The 26,792-nt window shown below is 36.7% G+C and overlaps 1 protein-coding gene across 3 annotated transcripts in view; it reads right to left on the reverse strand.

The window, feature by feature from the left end:
* 5-HT2B (5-hydroxytryptamine receptor 2B) overlaps window positions 1–26,792 on the reverse strand; it is a 98,036-nt gene that overhangs the window by 11,080 nt on the left and 60,164 nt on the right. For 2 of the 3 annotated variants that reach the window (XM_034968015.2, XM_069509776.1), the window contains exons 2-5: window positions 20,814–21,278; window positions 12,373–12,475; window positions 10,344–10,473; window positions 1,883–2,081 (exon numbers count right to left, since the gene is read on the reverse strand). In XM_034968015.2, coding sequence (XP_034823906.1) covers window positions 1,883–2,081; window positions 10,344–10,473; window positions 12,373–12,475; window positions 20,814–21,141 — 760 coding nt within the window. In that variant the 5' untranslated portion in view covers window positions 21,142–21,278. The remainder of the gene's footprint in view (window positions 1–1,882; window positions 2,082–10,343; window positions 10,474–12,372; window positions 12,476–20,813; window positions 21,279–26,792) is intronic. The other variant, XM_069509777.1, reaches the window with a different exon arrangement.

Consider the following 26,792-nt stretch of genomic DNA (forward strand, 5'->3'; position numbering starts at 1 on the left):
CCTAACAAGATACCTAACGAAGTCTAACACTAAGTAAACAAGACCCAGTGAGCTAATTAAAGAGATCCAATTACTAATCCAATCCAGTTGGGTAGGACCAATTTCGAGAAAGAGGTCAGCCGCCGAATCCAACTCGGTTGGACAGCGTTCAGGAAGCTTTGAGATGTCTTCTTGTCCAAAATTCCTCAGTGCTTGAAGACAAAAGTCTTCGAATAGTACGTGTTGCCAGTGATGACATATGGATCCGAGACATGGTCGCTGACTATGGGCCTCATAAGAATGCTCAGAGTCACTCAGCGGAGGAGCTACGCTCATGGAGCTACGCTCATGGAGAGAGCTACGCTCGGAGTTTCTCTATGAGAGGATCTAATGAGAGGATCCGTAGGCGAACTAAAGTAACCGACAGCTCAACGGGTTGCGAAGCTGATGTGGCAAAGGCAGGGCAGATAGTTCGTAAAACCGATAGACGTTGGGGTCCCAAGTTGTTGGCTTGGGTTGGCTAGCGACCTCGCACCGAAAGACTCAATGTTGGAAGATCCCCCACTAGGTGGACAGACGACATCAGACGAGTCGCAGGGAGCCGCTGGATTCAGGCGGCGCAAGACCGTGGCGTGTGGATGAACTGAAGGCTTAAATAAAACAAACCGAACGGAAATAGCAGGATGTCACTCTCAAATGCATCGTGGTTAGTGTGATTATGGACGAACGGCACCGGCCCACTATTGAGCATAGTTATCCTTTCAGAATGAGAAGGGTTTAGGCCGTAGACCACATGCTGGCCAAGTGCGGATTGGCAGACTTCACACACCTTTGATAGCATTATGGAGAACTCTCAAGCATGCAGGTTTCCTCACGATGTTTTCTTTTACCGTATTCCGAAGTTAGAGTTGCATGCCTGGGCTATTGTTTCTCATTTAGATTAGTTACACCAAATCTAGTCTTAAATTGTATGAACACCTCTTCAAATTCAACGCGGTCATATCACGTTCTGTGGTTACATATTATATACCTACCTACATTGAAACGTTACCACAATAACGCAATCTGTGTTTGGTTAGTCGTAATAATGGTAGCACGCATCGTTGGGTTCTAACAAACTATCTTATTACGATTTCGGTTTGTGGTAAGTGCGGTTTAATTTTAATTCATAACAACGTTTGCGCGCGTCTGGTGATTCAAGAGTTGGTGCTAATCTAGCCCAACGGCTTACGGCTAAAATGACTTTATACTTATTCAAATTTTAGCCCGTCTGTAATCTGTGGATAAGCTACTTAACAAAACATTTAAAAGCACGATGATTTTTTCCGGTAGCGCGTCAAACCTACCAGGTTAATAAAGGTCTGTACGCACCTGAGCTGCGTTGCGCTGCGCTTCACCTCGCGGCACAGAGCGGCAAAATATTATTTCTATCATTTTGTATGGCGCATATCGCACTAAAGCGACACTGCACAGCGCTTCACCGCGCATCGCTGCGCGTCGTGGCTGGGAGAATATTGTGAAGCGCAGCGCAGTGACGCGCTGTGCAGCGACGCTAGTGCGACATACCCAGTGGCGCATCGCGTCGCTTCAGTATGCGTACGGATGCGATAGGTACCGTCGAGCGGCCTGAAGTGACGCGCCCTGCATCAACGCAAAGCGCAGATCAGGTGAGCTGTATCACGCCGAGTGGAGTGTAGATTTGTAGAGTGTAGCAAGTGCTGTTGAGAGAACAATCGAGATCATCGCACCGAGCCAGCCAGCCACCCAGCTTTACCTAGCCGCTTTCTCTGGCGTGCCAACAGTTGCACAGTCAGCACGTATGTGAGCTCTATCACGCCGAGTGGAGTGTAGATTTGTAGAGGGTAGCAAGTGCTGTTAAGATAACTATTAATGCCATAAATACCGATCGGGATCGCACCGAGCCAGCCAGCCGCCCAGCCTTGCCCCAGCCCCTTCCTCTGGCGCGCCAACAGTTGCACCGTAAGTGCATATGTGAGCAGCATCACTCCAAGTGGAATGTAGAACGATATGACAGACCCAATGGCTTTGTACAGTGGGTCTGGTATCTGGCAGTTTCCGTCGATGAGAACAGATTCTTCGTTCTGCGAAAAAAAACAATTCAGTTGTACAGGATGTAATTAGAACGCCAGCGAAAACTTGCGATGTAATTATACTACCTAAACACAATCCAATACCAATAACCATCTGCCTTATACTTGTAGTTTTAGTGATTTAGTATTTTTCAATGCCGCAATGTATAGCGTGCAAAGCTTGTGGTCAATGCCCCGCCTACGACGTGGCATTGATCCCGTGGCACCTATCTATACAACGTTCCTTAACCTCTAGCGTCAGTCAGATGTTTTATTTGCAATAGGTACATTCTGAACTTTTAAAAATACAGGATTTTTTGCGTTTTTGTGCTATCTTTATCAGTAATCATCAGTTCACCTGTCTTCGTTTTTGCTATAGCGTTCTACACCCTATCTATTACACCCTGAGTAATGCAGTTTTGTAAATTTTGCAACTTAAAGTAAGAAGAAAGAAAGAATGAAATGACGTTTATTTACCAAACTGTGCCACACATCTAACTAAAACTAAGAGCTGGTTATTCCGGAGCTTCTTCCACCGGAGCATATGCCCAACGCGCGGCAAGCAAAGGAACGGCGGAACAAACTGTCATGTGTGGCATAACCCGAAAAGGGATCCCAGCTCAGCATTATGCTGTACCTATGCCTTGTTGCATAAGAACATACAGTGCTGACTATCAGCTGGTACCCTAAAACGGGTGACGCCACGGAATCATAAACTAACAATAACTACTGATATGAATGATAATAATCTACACGGCTGAACGTGTCTAACTTGAATATATCCTTAGTGGGTAATAAAAGGGTATGTTAAAAGTAATAAATAGAAGTTACAGCCTATAATAATGTTCTACAGCTGGGCACAAGCCTCCTCATAAAAGAAAAAAAACCGACCCAGTGCGAGTTAGGCTCGCATAACGAGGGTTCCGTAATACAATCGTATTTTTTCGACATTTTGCACGATAATTCAAAAACTATGATGCATAAAAATAAACAAAAATTTGTTTTGGAATGTACAGGTGAATAGGTACCTTTCATATGATACCCCACTTGATATAGTTATCTTACTTTGAAAATTGAAAATACTAATTATTAGTTCATGACCACAATTTAATTTTTTTAGTGTGATGTAACCACAAATTCACGTTTTTCAGATTTTTCCCCGAATGTCTGCTACAAGACCTACGTACCAGCCAAATTTCATGATTCTAGGTCAACGGGAAGTACCCTGTAGGTTTCTTGACAGACCGACAGACAGACAACAAAGTGATCCTATAAGAGTTCCGTTTTTCCTTTTGAGGTACGGAACCCTAAAAAATATGGAGCTTAGACATGAACTGCTTTACTGCAACTTTGTACTGAAATTTCACGACTTGGTATCGATGATGTTTATGCTTTAAAGTTCACTAAGCCTTTGTTATAAGTTCACAAGAAAGAGAAAACTATTAACGTGTCAACGCCCGGTCAATCGCCTCACACAGGCTTTCAAGGACCATTGATCACCTAACCATAAGTGAAGATGCTCTCAAAAATTCACAAGACATTTACTGCGTAAATAATAAATTTGCAATGTTATTTTTTTCGATAATATACCATAGTATATGATTTCTAAAATTAAATTGTGCGTTTAGATTCTAACAAATCGTTTGAAAAGGTCTGGTTTGCCTAGACTACACTGTTAACAATTAATTCAAGTCACCGTCAACTCTAAGGGTGAAATCTATGAAGCGCACTCTGACTTAAGAGTTCAAACGAGACAGATGTATACCTTTCACATAAATCTATCTCGTTTTAAGTTAATGTTAAATCTGAGCAAAGTCAAAGTGCGCTCTATAGATCTCAGCCTAAACCTAGGTACGTCAAATCTGAGTCAACGACAAAATGTGTGGCTTCAATGCGCGTACTTTGACTTTGCTCAGACTTAAGTTTCAGTTAAAATGAGACAGACATTATGCTGGCGATATGACGTTGTTTCATTTTAACATCGTCTTAACTCGGAGTAAAGTCCAAGTGCGCTCTATAGATAGATATCAACCTTAAAATGCTTAGCATCACGACTCGTTATTCAGTAGTACGAAAAGCATACTAATCGTTGTACTTAATTATACTTACTTAAAAAGAAATTAGGTACACCTACTAGTGACACTCACAAAATCCAATCAAAACTACTAGAACACATTGTTTTAGTTTAGAAAAGTCGTTTGTAATTTGACCTAACCTGAAATCGAATCCAGCGACCATTATTACCAGATAATTGAATGCAGCGTTTTATATTTCTTTCGCTTTAGACACTGATAAATATTACCAACCATAAAAGCTAATTCAACATAATTGCTTCAGTGACACATATGCATTAAGTATGCAGGAACATGCATGTACTGCCTACCTGACGTCATTAAGAGCCTCATATTTATTCAGTATGCACTTGACACAAAGGCATACGAAAACATGTTACTTTTACACCCATAACCTTCACCTCTACTTGAGACGTCAATGATTTTATTGATTTTATTTACGACTTTACGAAATAATTGCAGTTTTCTTGGTATATTGTGAAAGAGGTTTGCGTGAAGGACACTTGGGTGATTATATTTGATATTAATACCAGATAATAGAACTATAACTATGACGTAACCTACTGTCACAATTTTTTTTTATTCCGATACAAGTTAGCCCTTGACTACGATCTCATCTGGAAGTGATAATGCAGTGTAAAATAAATGCCCAACTGTCCCTGCTAGAAATCGAACCCCGGAATTCCCACTTTTATGAATCCCCACAGTAGGTACGGTAGTTCCCCAATGCGCCAGGTAAGTCATCAATTTTTTTCTAACTTATTCTGTGTTTTTGTGAATCAAACAATGTTAGTCCGATAGAACTGTCAGCCAAGACAATTTTTTTTTATATATTAAGAAGAAGAATAATATGTAAATTTTTTAACGAGGCATGGCCGGGTCAGGCAGTCAATTAATTATATTCTCGCAATTTTCCAAATATATATTTTTAACAGACCGTATTACGCAGGTATTCACAAACGCAAACCTTTGATATCCCAAAAAAAGCCTTTACAAAACTGAATTTGAATCTGTCCTTTATAAATTTAATGACATAATACGTAGAAATCCATTCGAATAAAATTAATTTCCATGGAAGTAAATCATTTATGACGTATATTAAATTGTTCCTTTTATGGATGTCGTTTTAAATGGTTTAATTAGCAATTAGCATCAGTGAAATTTATATTATGTTGATGTCTCTTAATGACAAGTCATTAATAATTATTAAGTTAATTTAAATCTTCGTACACAATAAATCTCTAACAGACAACACAACACAAAGCGGTGAATACTCAAATAATAGAGGGAGAGCCAGCGCGTGCCAGACCTTTGTTATTTTATAAAAGCTAAAAGTTTCTCTGCGTATTGTCTCCAACACTGGGAGGAGCGATTAGTGACTATGAAGTTTGGATCATGGTGACTTTGGGAGATAACAGGTAATAAAGGTGTAAAAAATCTTACGTTAAAGTAGGTATACGGGGAGGATTGGAAATCCCATTGGGTTATAGTAATGGAATAAATGAAATCAAAATAATATGTATAGTTCGCGACAGTTCGACATGGCAATCGACGATGGCATGGTATGAGGCGGGGGAGTGCCCCGCACACCTGCACGTCAACCGCGTTATCTAGCATCGCGTTAACGCGGCGGCTGTGCAGGGCGTCCCCAACGCGATTGCTATGTCGACTTGTCGCGTACTCTACCTATGTACAAAATCATAAACTCTGAACTTTGAACTTTAACAGATATCTGGAAAACTACAGACACAGATATTATTTGTTTTCAAAACGTATCTAATATCATTATGTACCTAAAACTTGATTCTACCCCCAAGTTCACCCATTCCCCTAATTGGTTTCTAATAAATCAAAACAAATTATTATGTTATTTTTGCCTGAATTTAAAGGTACACTCCAATGACAAAGTTATTTTCTCGTCGGTATCGATCAGTCTTTTCGAAAACAATCTAATTATTGAAGAGAAAAGGCCCAGTATCCGTAGTACAAGATTTTACGTCTCACCAAACCAAACCAAATTCGAGAGTCGAAATACTTCCGCGTTACAGTAAAATGGACCTAAATAGCCTTGAATTAAAGTCAAATATTCAATGCCACTGATTTTAATTTCGCGATGTTTCCGCTTGGAGCGCTGGCTGTAGAAGTGTAGACAAACTTGAGCTAAAACAAGGCATTTAAGATCCAGTTTACTGTAACGCGGAAGTATTTCGACTCTCGAATTTGGTTTGGTTTGGTGAGACGTAAAATCTTGTACTACGGGTACTGTACATGGTTAATTACGTGTTACCTGCATTATATTACGTAGGTAAATATTATCGGAAATGTATGAAATCAAGGAATTGTAGGTACACAACTCCGAGCCGATTTAGAAAATGTGTTAAATAATTTGTCTAGGGATTTTTATGAGATACTAGCTTATGCTCGCGGCTTTGTCCGCGTGGACTTCACAAATTTCAAACCCCTATTTCATCCCCTTGGGATTTAGATTATTTACTGATTGTTATACATACTTTTATCGATTGCATGATAGTGAAAGGAATTTGAATTTTAGGTATCCTACGTTTAATTTACGGAATCGTATGGACGGACGTACTGCGTAATTATGCAATGTAGCAAACATATTCGTAGAAGCAATCTACGGCCGTAGCAGTAGAGTGCTCCTATACGCTACGACTTTGAATACGATCTATATTTACGCTAAACTACTCATCATTTTAGACAAATTAATTGAAGAATAGTATTTTATAGCTCAAAGGATTAGCGCGCTGAAGTGGCAATGGGCAGGCCATGTCTGTCGCAGAACCGATGGCCGATGGGGCAGACGTGTTCTGGAGTGGAGACCGCGTACCGGTAAGCGCAGTGTAGGACGACCTCCCGGCCGCTGGACCGACGACCTGAAGAAGGTGGTGGGGAGCGGTTGGATGAAGAAGGCGGAGGACCGTGTTTGGTGGCGCGCTCTTGGAAAGGCCTATGTCCAGCAGTGGACGCAAACAGGCTGATGGATTGGATTGGGATTGGATTTTATACCAGATCCAAATACGCCCCCATGAATCAGTAGGTACCTCAGCACCCTTTTTGCGAAAGTGTGTTTGTTTGTTGGTTTATTGGTTTGTTGGTCTGTTGGTTTGTCCTACAATCACGTCGCAACGGCGAAACGGATCGACGTGATTTTTTGCATGGGTATAGTTAAAGACCTGGGGAGTGAAATAGACATTTATCCCGGAAAATCAAAGAGTTCCCCTGGGATTTTAAAATCCTTAATCTATGCGAAACAAGTCGCGGGCATGAGCTAGTGTTTTATAAAGTGATACTTTATGATTTTTTCATTGTTTTTTGGGTCGTATTCCATTATGAAGGTTCGTTATTTTTTTCATTAGTCACATTATGGTAGGGGTTTTGTTTAGATAATTATTATGTGATGTGCTCTTAGATCTTGCCATATAATGCTTATGTATATACCAATTTTGCCTTAGCTGAAAATTTCACATTCAAACTTCATTATTCAAATAAGATAAAATCTACATACGTGTAGAGAAAATGTAGGATCAAATCGTTGCATATTTAAGGAAAGTTGGCCTCGTTAATTCAGTTTGTTAATGACACAGTCAATACCAATCTTTCAGTGAATTAATCACTACCCATATTATAAATGCAAAAGTATGTTTTATTGTTGGTTTATTGATTTGTTAGTTTGTCGGTTTATCCTTCAATCACGTGACAACGGAGCAACGCATCGACCTACCCATATTATAAATGCGAAAGTATATTTTTTTTGTTGGTTTATTGGTTTGTTCGTTTGTTGGTTTATTGGTTTGTTGGTTTGTTGGTTTATTTTTCAATCACGTCACAACGGATGGACGTGATTTTTTGCATGGGTGTAGTTAAAGAGCTGAAAAGTGACATAGGTTACTTTTTATCCCGGAAAATGAAAGAGTTCCCACGGGATTTAAAAAAAACTAAATCCACGCAAACGAAGTTGCGAGCATCAGCTAGTAATGAAAATAAACGTAAAAAAAGTATAGGTAAGTTTTGGTGATAGTAGACTCTTTAATTTTGTTGACTTCTTTCATAAAATAGGTGTATAACCAAAATACCTACTTATTTGTCACGTTCAAAAATACAATTTTTGATGTTTTTTTTATACGTCTATTTGAATTTAACATTAGTAATTTTAGAGTAACCCTACTTTTCTCCTTTTAGCTGCAACTAAGATTACAAACTACGAGTACCTATACCTATTATAGGTAGCTACGGCAATACCAATAGTTTTATGTTTGAATTTTGAACCTAGATCGTTTAGAATTTCAGCCTACCCATTATTATTCGATACCTTTTACTGTTTGTATAAAGAGATCGAAAAATGTGAAAGGTCGTAACTTGATCCAAGTTTTTTGTAATAGTTTTCTGTAGCAGAGACGTAAGGTTAAAGGTAAGCTTTTAGCAATATTATCAAGCTAACGCAATACTTGAGCTCGCCATATTTATTCTTTCACATTAATTTCTTACTTCCAACCCTGAATCGTGAATTAAACTCTGTGAAGACTTTACTAAAAAATAAAATTCAAGCTTAAAAAGTAAACTTTGATACAAGTAAAAATAGTGAAAACATAAATAATACTACAGAGATATATACTAGATATGTAAAGGAAATAAACGGAAATCAGTGAAGAGAAAATGGAGAATGGAAAACCCTTGTAACAGGCTGCTTTTTTGAAGGTATCAAAATGTGCGTGAACCATTGACTTATATAACTTAACTATATTACTTCGTATGGACAGGGTTATTGAACAAACAAAATGGCACCAACTCATTGGTGCTTATGCACCAATGCAACCTCAGTGAATGACGGCTGGATTTCAAACGAGTCGTTTGAAATCTCGTATCTTAGAGGTGGCGCCGCGCTGATTTATTTGGTTTCTAAACCGTGAAATTTTTTCTTCGCTTGACAATATTATCTTGTCACTAGCTGATGCCCGCGACTTCGTCCGCGTGGAATTAGATTTTTTGAACATCCCGTTCCCGGAACTCTTTGATTTTGCGGGATAAAAAGTAGCATATGTCACTCTCCAGGTCTTTATCGGCATTCGTGCAAAAAATCACGTCAATCCGTTGCACCGTTGCGACGTGATTGAAGGACAAACCAACAAACAAACACACTTTCGCAATTATAATAAGGGTACTGATTTATATCGGTGGCGTGAACCCTGCACTAATATACATAAAGAAAGAAAGAAAGAAAAAAACATGACGTAGTCTGTGTCACCAGACGAAGTGTCACACACACAAGCGCATGAATTTATCTTCTTTATTTTAAATACAAGCTTTGCCTATCTGGAGATTTATAAAATCTTTGCCTACCTACTAACAATAAATCTCAAGGATTAGACCCAAAAAAGATATTTTTGATCGAGAAACAAAAGAAAAAATAATATAATATAAAGATAAAATAAACTCTCTTTGTAGAAACTAAATTAAAAGTGTCGCCACAGTAACAAAGTTCAATTGAATTTGTTTATTTTATTTGTTCTAGAATCTATATTGGTCTTTAATCTGGTTTACTCCAAAAAAACCGGCCAAGTGCGAGTCAGGCTCGCGCACCGAGGGTTCCGTACTACGGTCGTATTTTTTCGTCATTTTGCACGATAATTCAAAAACTATTATGCCTAAAAATAAATAAAAATCTGTATTAGAATGTACAAGTGAAGCCCTTTCATAGATACCCCGCTTGATATAGTTATCTTACTTCGAAAATTGAAAATACTAATTATTAGTTCATGACCACAATTTAATTTTTTTGTGTGATGTTTAACCACAAATTCACAGTTTTCAGATTTTTCCCCGAATGTCTGCTATAAGACCTACCTACCTGCCAAATTTCATGATCCTAGGTCAACAGGAAGTACCCAGTAGGTTTCTTGACACACAGACAACAAATTGATCCGTGATATAAGGGTTCCGTTTTTTCTTTTTAAGTTACGAAACCCTAAAATTTTATCCTTTTCTATGTTGATTTAATTTATTGCTACGGTTTTTGTCGCTGAATTAATTTCATAATTTTTTTTCGACAATAACAATTTAATCATCATCATGATCAACTGAACAGAGTGTTTATAGATTTTCTCTTTCTTGTGGATTGTTCTACCTAACATATTTTTATGATTTCATCGCATTTTTTCTTGAAATGTTGTTGTTGTTGGTTTACCTTCGAATACATAAGGCTCAAAGGCAGGCTCATGGCAGTTGATAGTATCCAAACAAACACGATCTTGATGGTGACCCTTTTTCTTGTCTTGTTCCTGCCAAACCTCATCGGGTATCGTAGTGAGAGATACCTGAAAATAATATTTATACTTAGACAATAGTTTATAAAAAGGTGTAACTAATATATAATATTAATATAGAGTGTTTGTTTGTTGGTTTGTCCTTCAATCACGTCGCAACGGAGCAACAGATTTATCTACGTGATTTTTTGCATGTGTACCTATAGTTAAAAACCTGCAGAGTGACATAGGCTACTTTACATCCCGGAAAATCAAAGAGTTCCCGCGGAATTTTTAAGAACCTAAATCCACGCGGACGAAGTCGGGGGAATAAGCTCGTAAAAGAATAAACAACCACAAAAGTGACGAACAAAAATACGCCACGATGAAAAATAAATTACAGACAAAGTTGGGACTTTGGTACCAAATGCGAGGTATTTTAAAAATAAAAGTTTTCGTACCTACTTTATTTTGCATTCTATCAAAGCTAAAAAAATGAATTAAGGTCGCAAAATTGTAGTTTCAAAGTCCTAACTTGCTCTAAGTACTGTATTTCTGCATCTTTTTTATTTTGTGGTGTAAATAATAAAAGTGTTGCATACACTTTTTCATAAATTTACTACCAAACCCTTTCTTGAAAAAAAGGTCTCCTTCAACTAAGCGTAAATCTGGTGCTAGTAGGTAGTAAGTATGACAATAAGTGGAGCTTGAACCGTGCGACCTCTTAGATTTCAGTTTGCTCCTTATGAGCGATTGATTCTATATCTAACCTAACCGATCGTCATAAATTTAAAATATCCCGATTACATTTTCCACTCATGTTAAAGGGGCCAGGATATCGCATTTCCACACGCGCTTATTAAATTGGCTTCAGTTTTCAAGACAGCATTAGATTTCCCGCGGGAGGCCCGCTCTTTTCACAGAATTACTGCTATAATAATCCTGTTAGGACTATGTTAGGACAGTATAAAGGAAAGGGTTTAGCGGAATTAATAACAAAAGTTTAAAACTTAGTTTCAATTATTATTATAAATTTAAAAATTTAGTCCTCACTTCCCAACACCATGTTTTCATCCTCATTCGTGTTTAACTCAAATACCGACACAACTAAAGTATTTTCTTTTATTGTACGTCTAAGAATAAGATTATTATCATCAGCCATTGCCCATTCTGTATCCACTCGACGTTATAGCGTCAACTCTAGCTGCAAACTGCAAGGCACTTTTCAGTTTTTCCACTTATTTTGAGATAAATCTCAGTTTTTGGATTCAATATTTTTTACGTTGCGATTTCATTAAGGTATGTATGTAACACATTACCCATGGTAAGAATAATTAAGTTTTATGTATATTTTACACTAGCTTATGCCCCCGACTTCGTCCACGTGGACTACACCAATTTCGAACCCGTATTTTAATGTGCTGGGCTGAATTTTTAAAAATCCTCTCTTAGCGGATATCTACGTCATAATAGCTATCTGCATACCAAACTTCAGCCCGATCCGTTCAGTAGTTTGAGCTGTGCGTTTATAGATCAGTCAGTCAGTCAGTCAACTTTTCATTTTATATATTTTACATGTAGTGTGTGTCGTTGTCATTTTTTGTTTACACCAAAAACAAGTTTAAGTTTTTTATTAGTTTTGTACAAATATTTTTTTTAGATAAAATGTACGAATAAAACAATGACGACAAACGTTTGATATTTTACAATATTATGTTTTGACAAGTCTTACACAGGTTTTGATGAAAACTGATATGGCTATTTATTTGTTAGTATAAACTAATAATATAAGGGTTAAAGCGTTCCATCTTCGACAAAACATAAATTTCGAAGAACGACCAATATAATGCGAGCTATAACACCATAAGATTTATGTCGAAATATTGTTAGCTTCACTGGTATTTATGTACGCAAACACAAGCGAAACTTGAGCGGAATACTGCCTTGAAGATGCTTAATTAATGAGCATACCTATCAACGCTTATGGTGCATAGATGCATGATAGATGCTGTGCAGAGTAGTACGTCTAGGCAGATCCATGTGAGACAGTACACAGCCGGCAGTGGGAAGTAACCTGGAACAAAAATTGTAAATAAATAATATGAAAAATATTTATTTCATGTTGGCCGACTTACGGCACTTAGGCTGAGACCCATAGCGTACTTTGACTTTACTAAGACTTTTTTAACTTAGTTAAAACTTTTCTAGCATGCTTAGTTTTTTAACTTGGTTTGGACTTTACACCTAGATTATACAAATAGATTTGTTAAAGAACATAGTTTATTTTGATGTAAATTTTTGGTTGAATTTATGTTTTATTCAATTCAAAAAGTTGTCTTAAACTAGTCATATAATTCGTGAAAATTGGCAACAGTTCTTTTTTTTACCCAGTAATGTGATTAAAAATCCATATTCTATTACATTATAAGTCAATGAAACTATATTTCTGAAATTCAGGTATTTTTTTCCAGTAAATTAGATGATTTTCAAGGACAGATTTCGGGCTTCAAAGTTGAGTCTGTTATTTATTTAATTAAAACTAGGTGCAGGAGATTGGACACTACAAAATAAATAAAATAGATTTTGTAAATATGATACATTAAAGGTCAATACGAAAGATTGATTTATTTTAAACATGTATTCAATTATATGAAACTTCGTCCTATGATGGTAAATTTGGAGCTTGAAATCTTAGAATTTCATAGTTCAAGCGATAGCGGGCCCTTAAAATACAGTAATGTAACCAGAACGCTAGCAAAAAATTATTGTTATTATTATACTATCTAAACACAATTCAATGCCGATAACCATTTGCGTTAACAGCCTGTATATACATATACCTACTTGTTTTTGGGATCTCCAATAAAATAAAACTTTCCAATAAGTTTTCTAAACGAATTAAGGATCTTTCGAGGCCTAGAGAATCATGTGAAATACAAGGTATAATATTTCTATCGTAGCATCCATTTTACGAAAGGCATCCTCAATATACCCTGAACAGGTTTCTAATAATAATGACTACGAAATACGTATTGTTACCTAAGAACACAATAGGGAGAAAAAAGTCGAAAATATACGACAAATAAATCCAAATAAAAGAATTCGACCGCGAAATCCCAATTGGATTGTATAATGAAGAACCGTCCAGTCGTTTCATAGACCAGTCTTTTGTCTGTTACTGGATGATTAATTTCTTCAGTTAAAATTTTTTTTGCAAAAAGATAATATTCTCACCGTCGCGTCTCTGTCACTCGCTCCATATAAACGTAGCTTGGTTATTATTTCTATATCAATTAGGGATGATTTATGCCGACACGTGGCGGGCACGAGCCGTGCCACGTACTAGGCGCGGACGAGGCACGGATTCAAAAAACATCACGTAAGTACATTTTATATGAAGGATTTCATATTTCATGCTTCACAGTGTGGCGTCCGTGCACTGATACGGCCACGGTAGCATAAACTGCTTTTGTTTTGACTCTGCGTGGCCTACTTACGCAATGTTCATTGACCTCAAGCATCAATCTCATCATCAATTTTACAAAATTATAGGATTTTTTTGCGTTTATTAGTGGTATCATATCAGTAATCATCAGTACTATCACCTGTCTTAATTTTTGCCAGCGTTGTGGTTACACCTGTAGATGATGTGTCAAATCATACTAAGGCTATGATTATGTTTGGACCGCTGTACGCGAGTTCCAGAAACGTCGACCCCTAGGGAAATAATCGTCATTTGTTTCCAACAAATAAAAAACTAGGTATTTTATTTCGTAAAGGATAAATAATTATGCCTTCACTTCGTAACCAAATTGAAATATAAATTACAAAGTTCTCATAGGCACTAGGCACTCAGGTCATGTAATCGCGAAAATCTCGGTAGCAATCTCAGAAGTCAGTAACATTCCTTGATGTAATTGCATGATTTAACTTCAGATTCCTGGGAGATATCCACTAATTCAACGAAGTAACTTTTAGATCTTTTTGCAGAGAGCTTTCAAATTAACTGAAGGCGCAAACCTCACACATCAGGCTTGAAAAGCGCCCTAAGTAAGTGTGAGCGCTTTTTGATAACAAAGGCGAGCTTGGTTAGGTACTTATTTATAAACATTTTGAAGTAGGTATAGCGATTTTAGTCCCTATTTTAAAGGTGAAACCGTACCTACTTTCGACATGATAGTTGACACATAGAGCTAAAATGGCGAGTGAGATCTCATTTTTAACCGACTTCAAAAAAGGAGGAGGTTCTCAATTAATTGGAATCTTTTTTTTGTTTTTTTATTTTTTATGTATGTTCCCCGATCACTCGAAGACGCCTAAACCGATTTTGAATATTTTTATTTTATTTGAAAGGGTATACTTCCAAGGTGGTCCCATATAAATTTGGTGAAGATTTAATGAACATCTTTGAAGATAGATAATAAGTAGATCTCCTAAACGGGTAAGAGTAAATTGCTCGCGATCAGTCTAATAGCTTAGTAAACAGTAGATTTTTGACCAGGCATAGCAAATTTTAATACAATGGGGCCACTAAAAATTATGAAACATTTTTTTTTCTTTAGTGAAGTGATCCTATAAGGGTTCTTCTTTTTCTCTAAAGAAACGGGACCTTAGAAAACAGGAAATATTGTATACAGTATTCAAGTAAATAATTAATCTTTAACTTTCCGTTATCCTTCGTTCCTTTTCATTCATGAAATTCTAAGGCTTGATTTTCTATCAAAAAATCGTAAAGCCCGTCTCCCTACATACCTGAAATCTTTAAATGAACGACAAAACTGAACGGGTTTTTGCAATTTATTTCAATTTTGAATGAAGTCCACTTTCGTTCAGACTCGAATCCCAATTGAACGTTACGGTAACAGTTGTCTGTCGATTTTCATTAGAAAAAAACCACGGTATATACGATTCAACCAATGATCTCTTCTAATACAAGTACGATGGACCTGCGATTGCCGACCTGTTTTTGAAGAATTTGATTTTCTCCATTTTAACGCTAGCTAGCATATAGATAGCAGCAGTTAGCGTTAGATGTGAGCGTACTCGGAACTAAATGTCATGAGATGTGATATAATATATACTCAACATAGATTCATCTCACAAGAAGATCATTTGACACAAAGTGGCAATTTTATTTCCCGGTACGCTTGATGGCCCGCTTCGAATTGGCATGAAAAATAACAGTCATTCACACCTCTTCCAGCGTACCTAGGTAGTTGTATAGTGTCCATTTGAATGGACATAACTGACGTTAGTATCTAGTTGTGCTTGGTCGATCAACTAAAGAAAATAAAGAAATAAAGAAGAAAGAAATAAAGAGAGAAAGAAAAAGCGTTTATTTTTGTAAGCTGTCTTACCTGATTTTTTAAAATTATTTAATTGTAATAAAATTAAAAAATATTCAATATTCTGAATAAGCAGTTCTGTGAGGGATGGACGGACGTATAAAGTCGCAATAACATAAAGTTCCTTTATTATCATTTTTGTGCGGAACCCTAACCATAAAGTTCAAGAGGTTCGCTATAATTCATCGCAGGTATCTTATTATGATGTACATTATATTATTTTGTATGGTATTTGATTAATTCGGGACGACCCAAGCCCTTTCCAACTTTGAATGAAATCAAAATTATTCATACTCCAGCCATAATTACTTTCGATAACAATAACTTTTCAAGGAAATCCAATTTCCTTGAAAAGTTATTAAACGCCCGGTTTCTTCTAACGGGTAGTAAAAATCAACGGATTTCTAAGAAATTACTGAAAATATATGTACTATAATATAATAGTTAGACACTTGAAGTTTTCACAGATGATGTATTTCTGTTGCCGCTATAATAACAAATACTTACTAAAGAACAGAATAAAATAAATATGTAAGGGCAGCCCCCTTACATATTTATTTTACTGATTTTGATTTACGAACAACCTGCCAGAAAATAAAGTGATCTTAAAAGGCTTCCGTTTTCCATTATGAGATACGAAACCTTAAAAAATAATTCCCACCTATTTTCGGCGTTGGCGTAGAATTACACGGTCATTAGTTTCAAATTTCTGTTTTTTCCATTAAACCTGTGATTAATAAACGGCTGTGGGCGGTTTCCGAAAAGTTTGTTTATTTATACTTATTATTAAACCACTGGACGGATCGGGCTATTTGGCATGCAGATAGCAATTATTATTATCACGTAGACATTCGCTAAGAAAGGATTTTTGAAAATTCAATCCCTTAGGTGGTGAAACCAGGGGTTTGAAATTTGTATAGTCCATTATAAAAAATAAACGCTAAAATTGTATAGTCCACTGCTATGACGTCCTTCCCCCTAAATGTGACGAAATAAGTTATTAGCTCCCAGCTAATACTGCCTCCCTAAAACATCTTAAGTGTTTGATGAGTGCCATCTGGCAAGATAAATAAGATATTAGTCTGTAAAATCTGCAAACATAAAGGCCGGTTCACATTATTCGAGCTGCTGCTGAAGTAAGTTTTTTGCAAGCTCTACGTTCTGTCGTGCTTTCAATAAACTTATATCTGAGACAACATTGCGGGAAAACGGCTCGCAAAGTTTTGATTATATTCAAAGACTACCTACATTTTTTATTTTTCTGGGTTATGGTGGGCGTTGAGTCTAAGAGATGACTTTTAAAATAATATATTATTATCATATTTTTTTGTGTATATGTACTTATCATAATTGATTTAGAAACACTATGGGCTATGCACTGCACAGAAATGCATCGAAATGGGCTGTGTTGTGCACGCTAAATTGCTAGCAGAGTGCCAATCGTGGACTGGATTAATTACTAAAGTGTACTAAAATCAGAATGCTGTTCAAATTACTCTAGTAGGAATAAATTATTGGATTGAATAGCTGTGCTGGTACAATGTAAACTGACCATAATGGTTTTAAATAAGACAGCGTTATATTTTTATTGGAACGATAAAAATCCTATGTAAAATTCATTCCACGCTTCTAGTTATGACCCTTAAAGTAACTGCGGCCACGAAAGTTCGGGATAGGCTATTAAAAAGTTTTTTGATTACGAAATAGAAGTTGGCCAAATTTTTTTATTACGTATCTTATCTTCCACACTTGAAATCTCGTACATAATCCTAAATTAGAACTTTTAATCTTAATTGGAAAATGAAAACCCAATCAAATCCCAATTTTGATTGAGTTGTGCAATCTTAGTTAGTTGGAAGGTAGGTATTTTTAAAGTTCCGTTATAAAACAACGAACCTTTATAGTTTCGAGTTCATTTATTCGTCTGTCTGTCTATAAGTCTGTATGTGTGATATAGCCATTTTAAAAGTAGATCATTTAGCGAAACGTCTTATCGCTACAAATCATTGAGATTTTGAAAAAAAAAGTATTTTTAAGAGTCATCATGATCAACCCATCACCGGCTCACTACAGAGCACAGGTCTCCTCTCAGAGTGAGAAGGGGTTTGGCCATAGTCTACCACGCTGGCCATGTGCGGATTGGTAGACTTCACACACCTTTGAGAACATTATGAAAAACTCTCAGGTATGCAGGTTTTCTCCCGATGTTTTCCTTCACCGTTAAAGCAAGTGATATTTCATTAATTAAAACGCACATAACTCCGAAAAGTTAGAGGTGCGTGCCCGGAATCGATCCCCCAACCTCCGATTAGAAGGCGGACGTCCCAACCACTAGGCTATCACAGCTTTTTTTTCAGAGTACCCACATAAAATTAAAAGTCAGAAAATAAATTGAGGGGTTGCGCACTAGATCCGAATATTTACGGCTTCTGAAAATGAATTGCGGATCCGGTACGAAACCCCTCATACAAATAATACATACTACGGCTACTTTGAATCTAAAATTCTCGAATTTGGCTCGGAGACAGCAAGTAGAGTCTTAGGGATCCTTTTTTACCATTTTGCTACGGAACCTTAAAAACAGGAAACAAAGTTGTCTATATAAATTTTAAATAAGTAGATATAGGTATAATTTATAATCCAAATGCGCATTATTAACCTTTGATTGATTGAAAAGTAAAAAATACCTCATTAATTGATTTTCAGACGCGGGTGCGTGTTTTAATTTATACTATGCAGTGATAGTGTTACAATCTTACATGGAGTGAGTGATATACAATAGATGGGAATTCGAGTAGCTTAATTTAACTCAATGCCACGGCTGACAGGTTAGGGGGAGCGAAACAAATGATTTGAAACTTTGCACCCGAAGACAGTATCAGTGATTAAGGTTTTGCTCACGTTCAAGTGTAACCTTGGCGTGTTCCAAAGGTCACTCCGCTGAAATACCGACATAGTATTTTAGATACTTAGTTTTTGCATCCGTATTGCTAAATGTAAGTTTAGTCCACTCATTAATTCGTGCATGGGCGTGGCAGATTAACGAGACCTATACACAGTTCGAGACTGAAATCGGGGTATGAAGCGGAGGGACGCCCGCACACCCACACGTTACCATCGCTCGCCCGCACGGGGTTAGCGCGGGGGCTTGCGGGTGTGCGGGGCGTTCCTTCCCCGATTGCCATCTCGACCTGTCGCAGACTATATGTCGTTACCTAAAAAAGCAGCGATAGCCTAGATGCTAAGAAATAGACCTCCTATTTGGGCGGTCGGGGGATCGATCCCGGGTTGTTTCCAGCGACCTCTAACTTTTCGGAGTTACGTGCGTTTTAAGTAAATGTCACTTACTTTAACAGTGAGGAAAGCTGCATACCTGAGGGTTCTCCATATTGTTCGCAAAGGTGTGTGAAGTCTGCCAAACTGCACTGGGCCCCGTGGCATACTATATGGCTTGACCCTCCTCATTCTGAGAGAAGATCCGTACTCAGTAGTGGATCGATTATGGGTTGATCATGATAATGATACAGTGATAGTGATACAATCTCACATGGAGTGAGTGATACGGCATGTGGAAATTCTTACAAGAGATCCAAGTGGACGTCTATTAAACTACGATCATTAAACCACGAAATATAGGTAGCTTATATCATCATGGTACCAGAAAATACATTCTAAAATAGATAATAATAATATGTTACTTAAGTATATAATATTTTTGTGATAAGCGCTATTTATTAGAGTTTTGTATTGTGTAAACACCTTCTGAAAAATAGTGTAACACTAATTTAATTCAACGCCAACCCCCGACAGGGTGAGCTTGATAAATTACTAAGGATTCTGTGACGTCAGGCGGTTACGTCACTTTCAAGGACAGTGCGCAATAAACCTCGACACCTCAACGTTTCCCAGGTTGGTGATTTGAAATAGGGCATTAAGGATAGGTACTATATTAAAAAGTAGATGATGCGCACGATCAGGTCTCGTGATTTATCATGCGGATTTCTAGGATATGGTTATTTGTAATTTTTGACCTGCTAGAAATAAAACAGGAAGGGTCTAGGATGATGATATAGGTAAGTTAAAAGTTTTCATAAAACGAATCCTTATTGAAAAATCGTATTACAATGTTAAGGATTATTTTAAAAGATTTCTAGCTTGGGAATAAATTAGTACATTAATAGCTTTGATAGTTCTAATAAATTTAAGATTGTGAAATGGTGGCGTATTTTATTAATAGAAATATAGAGTACATAAAAACTTTAAATAAATGCTATAATTCGGATTTCTCAAATAATTTTTTTTTATATAATTACTTTTTCTACGCCGTCTTTTTTATACCGAGCTTTTATATACAAACATAAATCAACGATTCGTAGCATCTCGTAGCTCCTCATTAAATATGCTACGTATATTCAGTTTTATTTATATTTTCAAGTTTTAGAGCTCATTTAAAATGTTTATGCAAAATAAGGGCTGCTACGTATTTTTTACGATTGATATTTTACGTGAAAAAATATGGCTTTGGGCCAGTTTACCGTACGCACCTATTTTATTCGTTTAGTTCATTAAATTACTAGCGACCGCTCGCAACTTCACTCTCGTAGGAATTTAATTTTTTTTATCTAGGTCTTTGTCTGAATTAAAAAGGGATTGGGCTGGACGTTGACGAGTCAGTTGAGAGTCAAGACTATTTTAAAATATATTATTTACTAGCTTATGCCTGTGACTATGTTTGTGTGGATTTCGGTTTTTAAAAATCCCATAGGAACTCTTTGATTTTCCGGGATAAAAAGTAGCCTATCTCACTCTCCAGGTCTTTAACCATACCCATGCAAAAAACCACGTCGATTGAAGGACAAACTAACAAACAAACACACTGTCGCATTTATAATATGGGTTTATAATATCTACAAAATTACATAGAATGCTATAGATTTTGCTGACAAGTCTGAGTACACACTATATTGCCCTAATCTTATTATTTGACAGGATATAATGTATTACGCTAATAAATTGTAAATTACTTTTTTATCTCTTTCACTAGAGCTTAACAAAGTAATGACTCACCTCTCACAAGCGTCAGTATCCCAACTGGCATCACCAACATCGCTACCAGCAGATCAGTAATCGCCAGTGACATCAGGAAATAGTTCGTAACATTCTGGAGCCTTCTCTCTAAGTATATCGCAAGACACACCAACACATTGCCAGCTGCTGTGCACACAACTAACACTATCGCTATAAGAGCCCACCAATTGTGAACTAACACCTTCTCTACTACCCCAGTCCGATTCCCATCTGTTACATTAATAAGATAACCAATATCTTTCGTGCTATTTTCATCCCAAGTATAATCGATTTCAGTGAATAAGGCGCTGAAATCCTGCTCATTCATTGTTAGAAGTTTCAAAAAGCTTCACTGTTTTCATTTTTGTTTGGGCGCATTTCATCTTATTTCGTAAATATGGTAGATCCTGTTAGGAGGGTCCATTTTGTTGTCCATTTTCAATTCTTCGCTCCGCTTTTAAGCATCTGTAACAAACAATGAAGTAATTGTGAGCTTTGTCCAATTCTTTTCACTATTTTTATTCCTATAAAGAGACTTTGTCAAGAACTTAAAAAATAACTAGAAGACTCTCAAAACGTCTTCTAGTGTTGAATTTATTTCATTAAATTACTCATCGAGATAGGTACGCTAATTTAGTGTTTAATTCAATTTCAGTACAAGTTACTTTCTCATCTAAATTAAAATTCTGTTATAGATGAAAATATTTTCAATCTTGACTTTCATAAGAGGTTGAATTCTAAAATTTCACAGATTAACCTTATTAAGTTATAACTAAAGTACTTAGTATTAAATTAATTTATTTTTAGAAGTGGATAAAGTAATGATCTTAAAATAGAAATGAAATTCAAAGTTTCAATCGTAATATTGAATACCTTTTAAATGATTTAACATAGTTGTGCATGATAGAAAAATCTATGTACCATAGTTAGTAAGTTTTATGTTAAAATCGCTAGTAAACCATTCAATAAAAAAAATATAAAAATATAAAAAAATACCTAGTATATATATTTGACGACCTCCCTAGCGCAGTGGTAAGCGCTGTGGTCTTATTAGTGGGAGGTCCCAGGTTCGATTCCTGGCAGGGGTTTCTAATTTTATCATTTCTAAGTGTCTGGTCTGGTCTGGTGGGAGGCTTCGGCCGTGGCTAGTTACCACCCTACCGACAAAGCCGTGCCACCTAGCGATTTAGCGTTTCGGTACGATGCCGTGTAGAAAAGAACCAAAGGGGAATAGGTTTAATAAAAACTGCCATACCCCTTCCAGGTTAGCCCGCTTCCATCTTAGACTGCATCATCACTTACCACCAGGTGAGATTGCAGTCAAGAGCTGACTTGTATCTGAATAATAAAATATGTAATACATGGTTTCTTCGCAAACATAAAAACGAATCGAAATATTAATATTATAATTATACACAGTTGAGTTCAACTCAATATAAATTCAAATGGATGCTTCCCGAATTGGATTTACGTTGAAATCCAATCTCGATATTATAATAACTGATGGTATCGTTCTGTAATGTTCTGGATGAAATTTAACTTTTTGGATCATTGTATAGAAGCAGGCGTTACAGGCAGGTTGTTTAGCAGTGGGGGGGCGGGCGGTGCATGTCACATGCTGCATGTTGCACCATACAGATTTGATCGGTTTCAGCGGATTATAGCAAATTAAGCTTTTGGTTCAATGTATTTTGGATTGTTCAGGCTAGTTTACCTCTAGAGGCTATGATCGTTTCTGGGATTTACCACTTTGTTAGAATGACTTTGCATGCACCAAAGCCGTGGTATAAACCAATAAGGAGTTTAATAATACTGCCATACCCTTCCAAGTATAGCCGTGATAACCTAGTGGTTACGACGTCCACCTCTTATTCGGAAGGTCTGGGGTTCGATCCCGGACTTCTAACTTTTCGGAGTTATGTCCGTTTTAAGAAATTAAATATCTTAATCGCTTTAATGTTGAAGGAATACATCGTGAGGAAACCTGCATGCTTGGGAGCTCTCCAGTTCTCCATAATGTTCTCAAAGGTGTGTGAAGTCTGTCAATCCACACTTGGCCAGTAGGGTGGACTATGGCCAAACCCTTCTCATACTGATAGGAGATCCGTGCTCTGTAGTGAGCCGGCTATAGTTTCATGATGACCCTTCAAAGTTAATCCGCTACCACCTTAGACTGCATCGTCAGTCATAGGTGAAATCGCATTCAAGGGCTAATATGTCATCGTGTCAAAAATGTTATTTACAAAAAGTTCCAAAGAACTTTTACAAAATGACGCAAGTTTGTAACGCAAGTGTTTGGCGAAAGTTAGCGGAAAAGGAAATGGCGCATTTTAAAAGTCAAAGCGAATGTAAAAGTTGTAAAATTTGTTGGCAACTGGCGTTCTACAAATAATATTGAGAATGAAATTTCAAACTCAAAGAAGCTCTTGTAAGATTGATATGGATCAAGAAACTATTATTTTAGATTGGATTTCAATCCTGGATACTATAGTTCTGTTTTTTATCCGAAATGGCGGAAAAATCTAGTCAGTATTTTGTAATATCAGACCATTATTTTTAAGTCTATCCTGTATTTTTTATTCTTTGTATTTAGCAATAAAGATGTTTAAATAAATAAATAAATCATCCTCATCATTATCGGGAATCACCGGCTCACTACCGAGACACGGATCTCCTCTCAGCATGAGAAGGATTTAGGCCATAGACCGCCGCGCTGACCAAGAGCGGATCGTCGATTGACTACACACACCTTCGAGAGCATTATTATAGAGAACTCTCAGGTATGCAGGTTTCCTCACGATGTTTTCCTTCACTATTAAATGTTTTAATAAAAGTATACTGAATTCAATAAACTATGTATGTACGTCACTTCTGGCTCGGTATTCGATTCGGTGTTGCTGTAAGCATAACGAGGAATAGGATATTTCCTAACAAATCAATAAAAAACCGGCCAAGTGCGAGTCAGGCTCGCGCAATGAGGGTTCCGTACTACAGTCGTATTTTTTCGACATTTGGCACGATAATTCAAAAACTATGATGCATAAAAATAAATAAAAATCTGTTTTAGAATGTACAGGTGAAGACCTTTCATATGATACCCCACTTGATATAGTCACTCACTTCGAAAGTTGAAAATACTAATTATTAGTTCATGACCACAATTTAATTTTTTTGTGTGATCTAACCCTAAATTCACGGTTTTCAGATTTTTCCCCAAATGTCAGCTATAAGATCTACGTACCTGCCAAATTTCATGATTCTAGGTCAACGGGAAGTACCCTGTAGGTTTCTTGACAGACAGACGGACAGACAGACAGACAGACAACAAAGTGATCCTATAAGGGTTCCGTTTTTCCTTTTGAGGTACGGAACCCTAAAAAGTGATATTTAATCAATTTTAACCACTATTACTATTTTATACATAACGTTAAAGATTATGTTTAAAATATTTTAGTTAGTAGGATACGCATAGGTATAGGTACGTTGTTCAATGTATAGGTCTCTATTAATGGTATTTAATTAACACAATAAAATATCCAAAAGCCAAACGTAATCCCTTTAACTGCAAGAGATTTTTCTTTTACGATTACAGCGACAGCAGACCGTTCCGGAAATGACTGTCGTAAATTATTGGTGGACGTCCAAAATGGGTGAGACGGAAGAGCCAGGACAAAAGGAATGTACGAAACCAATTTATTTACACACTTCACTGAGATTTTTACGCAACTACGACTTAAAATACCGGCCAAGTGCGTGGCGGGCCACGCGCAGTGTAACGTTCCATAGTCACAAATAACCTCGAAAAACAGATATATAACTCCTTAACCTGTGAACCCTACTTAGCCATGATAGCTTTCCTTTAAAATTGATTATATATACTACTGCTGTGAATTTTTTCACGTTCCTATATACTACCATTTGGCTGGTAAAGGGGAGGACACTTGACTCTAATAAAAATTAGCACTTTAAAACATCATATTTTACAAACGGATCTAGAAATCGAAAAATGGTGTTCCCACACCCACAGTATTTTTAAAAGACATATTTAACGATACTCCACAGTATGGGGTAGACGAGCAAAAAAAAATCAGCTACCTTAAAAAAAAATTATCACAATTTTATTTCACCACTTTGTCGACGTGATTAATATTAATTATACCCACGCCAAATTACAGATTTCTAGCTCTAATAGTCTCTGAGATTAACCGAGGACGGACGGACGGACGGACGGACAGACGGACGGACATGGTGAAACTATAAGGGTTCCTTGTTTACTATGAGGATTAATTAAATAATTAAAGTTTATTTACCTTCAAAACTTGCATGAAACTTACTATTTTTTAAATATATAAAATGATTGACTGACTGACTGATCTATCGACGCACAGCTCAAACTACTAGATGGATCGGGTTGTAATTTGGCATGCAGATAGCTATTATGACGTAGGCATCCGCTAAGAAAGGATTTTTGACAGTTCAATCCCAAAAGGGGTATTAAATTTACGCAAATTTCGCGCGGATGTAGTCGCGGGTTTAAGCTAGTCTTTTTATATGATGGAACATTCTGATCTTAAACCTCCTCCTTTTTAGAAGTGGTTAAAAAGAAAAACTGACTCATAGTCATATCAACATAGGTACAACTCAAAACCCTTGAGATTTAGCTGTAGGTTTTTTCAGAAACTCCACCCCAACGATGTCTAGACAGGTTCGCTAGTTTCGACTTATTTAATTGTAATTGGGTTACTGTGTATTTAAAATGGCCGCCAAAGAGAGCAGGTGTTTTGAGCCCGCTATTTTTTATCGAGGCGTTAGTGTCATAGATTAAGATTCTTATTTGTTAACTTTTCAAACCAATTTATTTATTTTTATTTAGACCAAAATGATTTATTTATTTTAACTAGCTGATGCCCACGATGTGTTTGATTTTCCGGGATAAAAAGTATTACATAATATGTCACTCTCCTGATCTTTAACTATACCCATGCAAAAAATCACGTCGATGCGTTGCTCCGTTGCGTCGTGATTGAAGGACAAACCAACAAACCAATAAACCAACAAACACACTTTCGCATTTATAATATGGGTAGTGATCAAGGTAGTGTTAATAATATCATCTGCCAATGTCAAAGAAGTTTTATAACATCAACCGAGCAAAAAGGTTAGGTACCTAGACGCATTGAAGTTTTTTATTACAAAGTAAAAACTAACATAGCGCTTGATGTATGATATTTCTAATCTGAGATCATAAAAACGCCCAGGAAATGTCTCTCATAAATTATAAGGAACATGCGAAAGTCGTAAGAAGATGGGGCGATATTTTACGACCTTTTTGATTAAGAATGGAACTTCTACTTAATAATTACCTGCGGTTTAAAATTCTTTTGTTACTTACTGATAGTACTTAATCTAAACTCAATGATCGCAACATGAAAGTATTGTTTGGGATTGCCTCAGTAGCATAGAAAAAATAGTTTTCTTTTTTATTCAATGACAAATTAACCCTTGAATTGGGTTCATACAGGTAACTAAGAGAACGAGGTATCGACTCTCGTTTTTACAGTTATTTTCAGACTCGATTCATAGTTCATAGCTGTATTACTAATCTGTCAATATAATACATATATGCAGTTCTAGCATAATCAGTACGACACATTTGTCTTGCTGCATTTGCAGCATTTTTTTCAATAAAAAGTCCGCGAGAAAGCGAATCAACTGTAATTTTTCGGTCCATATCGTGCTTAAGTTCTAAAAACACGTTAATTTTTGGAAGTAGTAACTTGTAATATTTCGAAGGCATTGGCCAGAGAATCAAGAGACGCATAGTTTCAGCCAGTCAAAAATAAAAAAACCATCCCAACATAAACTCTTAAACAAAAAAAAAAGCACCTGCACGGTAACTATCCATTAAAACACCAACCTCTGGAAAGATCAAGATTTTTCCCGCCCCTGTAACGTTGCGAATTTGACTTTAGGTTGTGT

The sequence above is a fragment of the Maniola hyperantus genome, chromosome 4 (assembly GCF_902806685.2).
Source record: "Maniola hyperantus chromosome 4, iAphHyp1.2, whole genome shotgun sequence".
NCBI classification, from domain to species: Eukaryota; Metazoa; Arthropoda; class Insecta; order Lepidoptera; family Nymphalidae; genus Maniola; species Maniola hyperantus.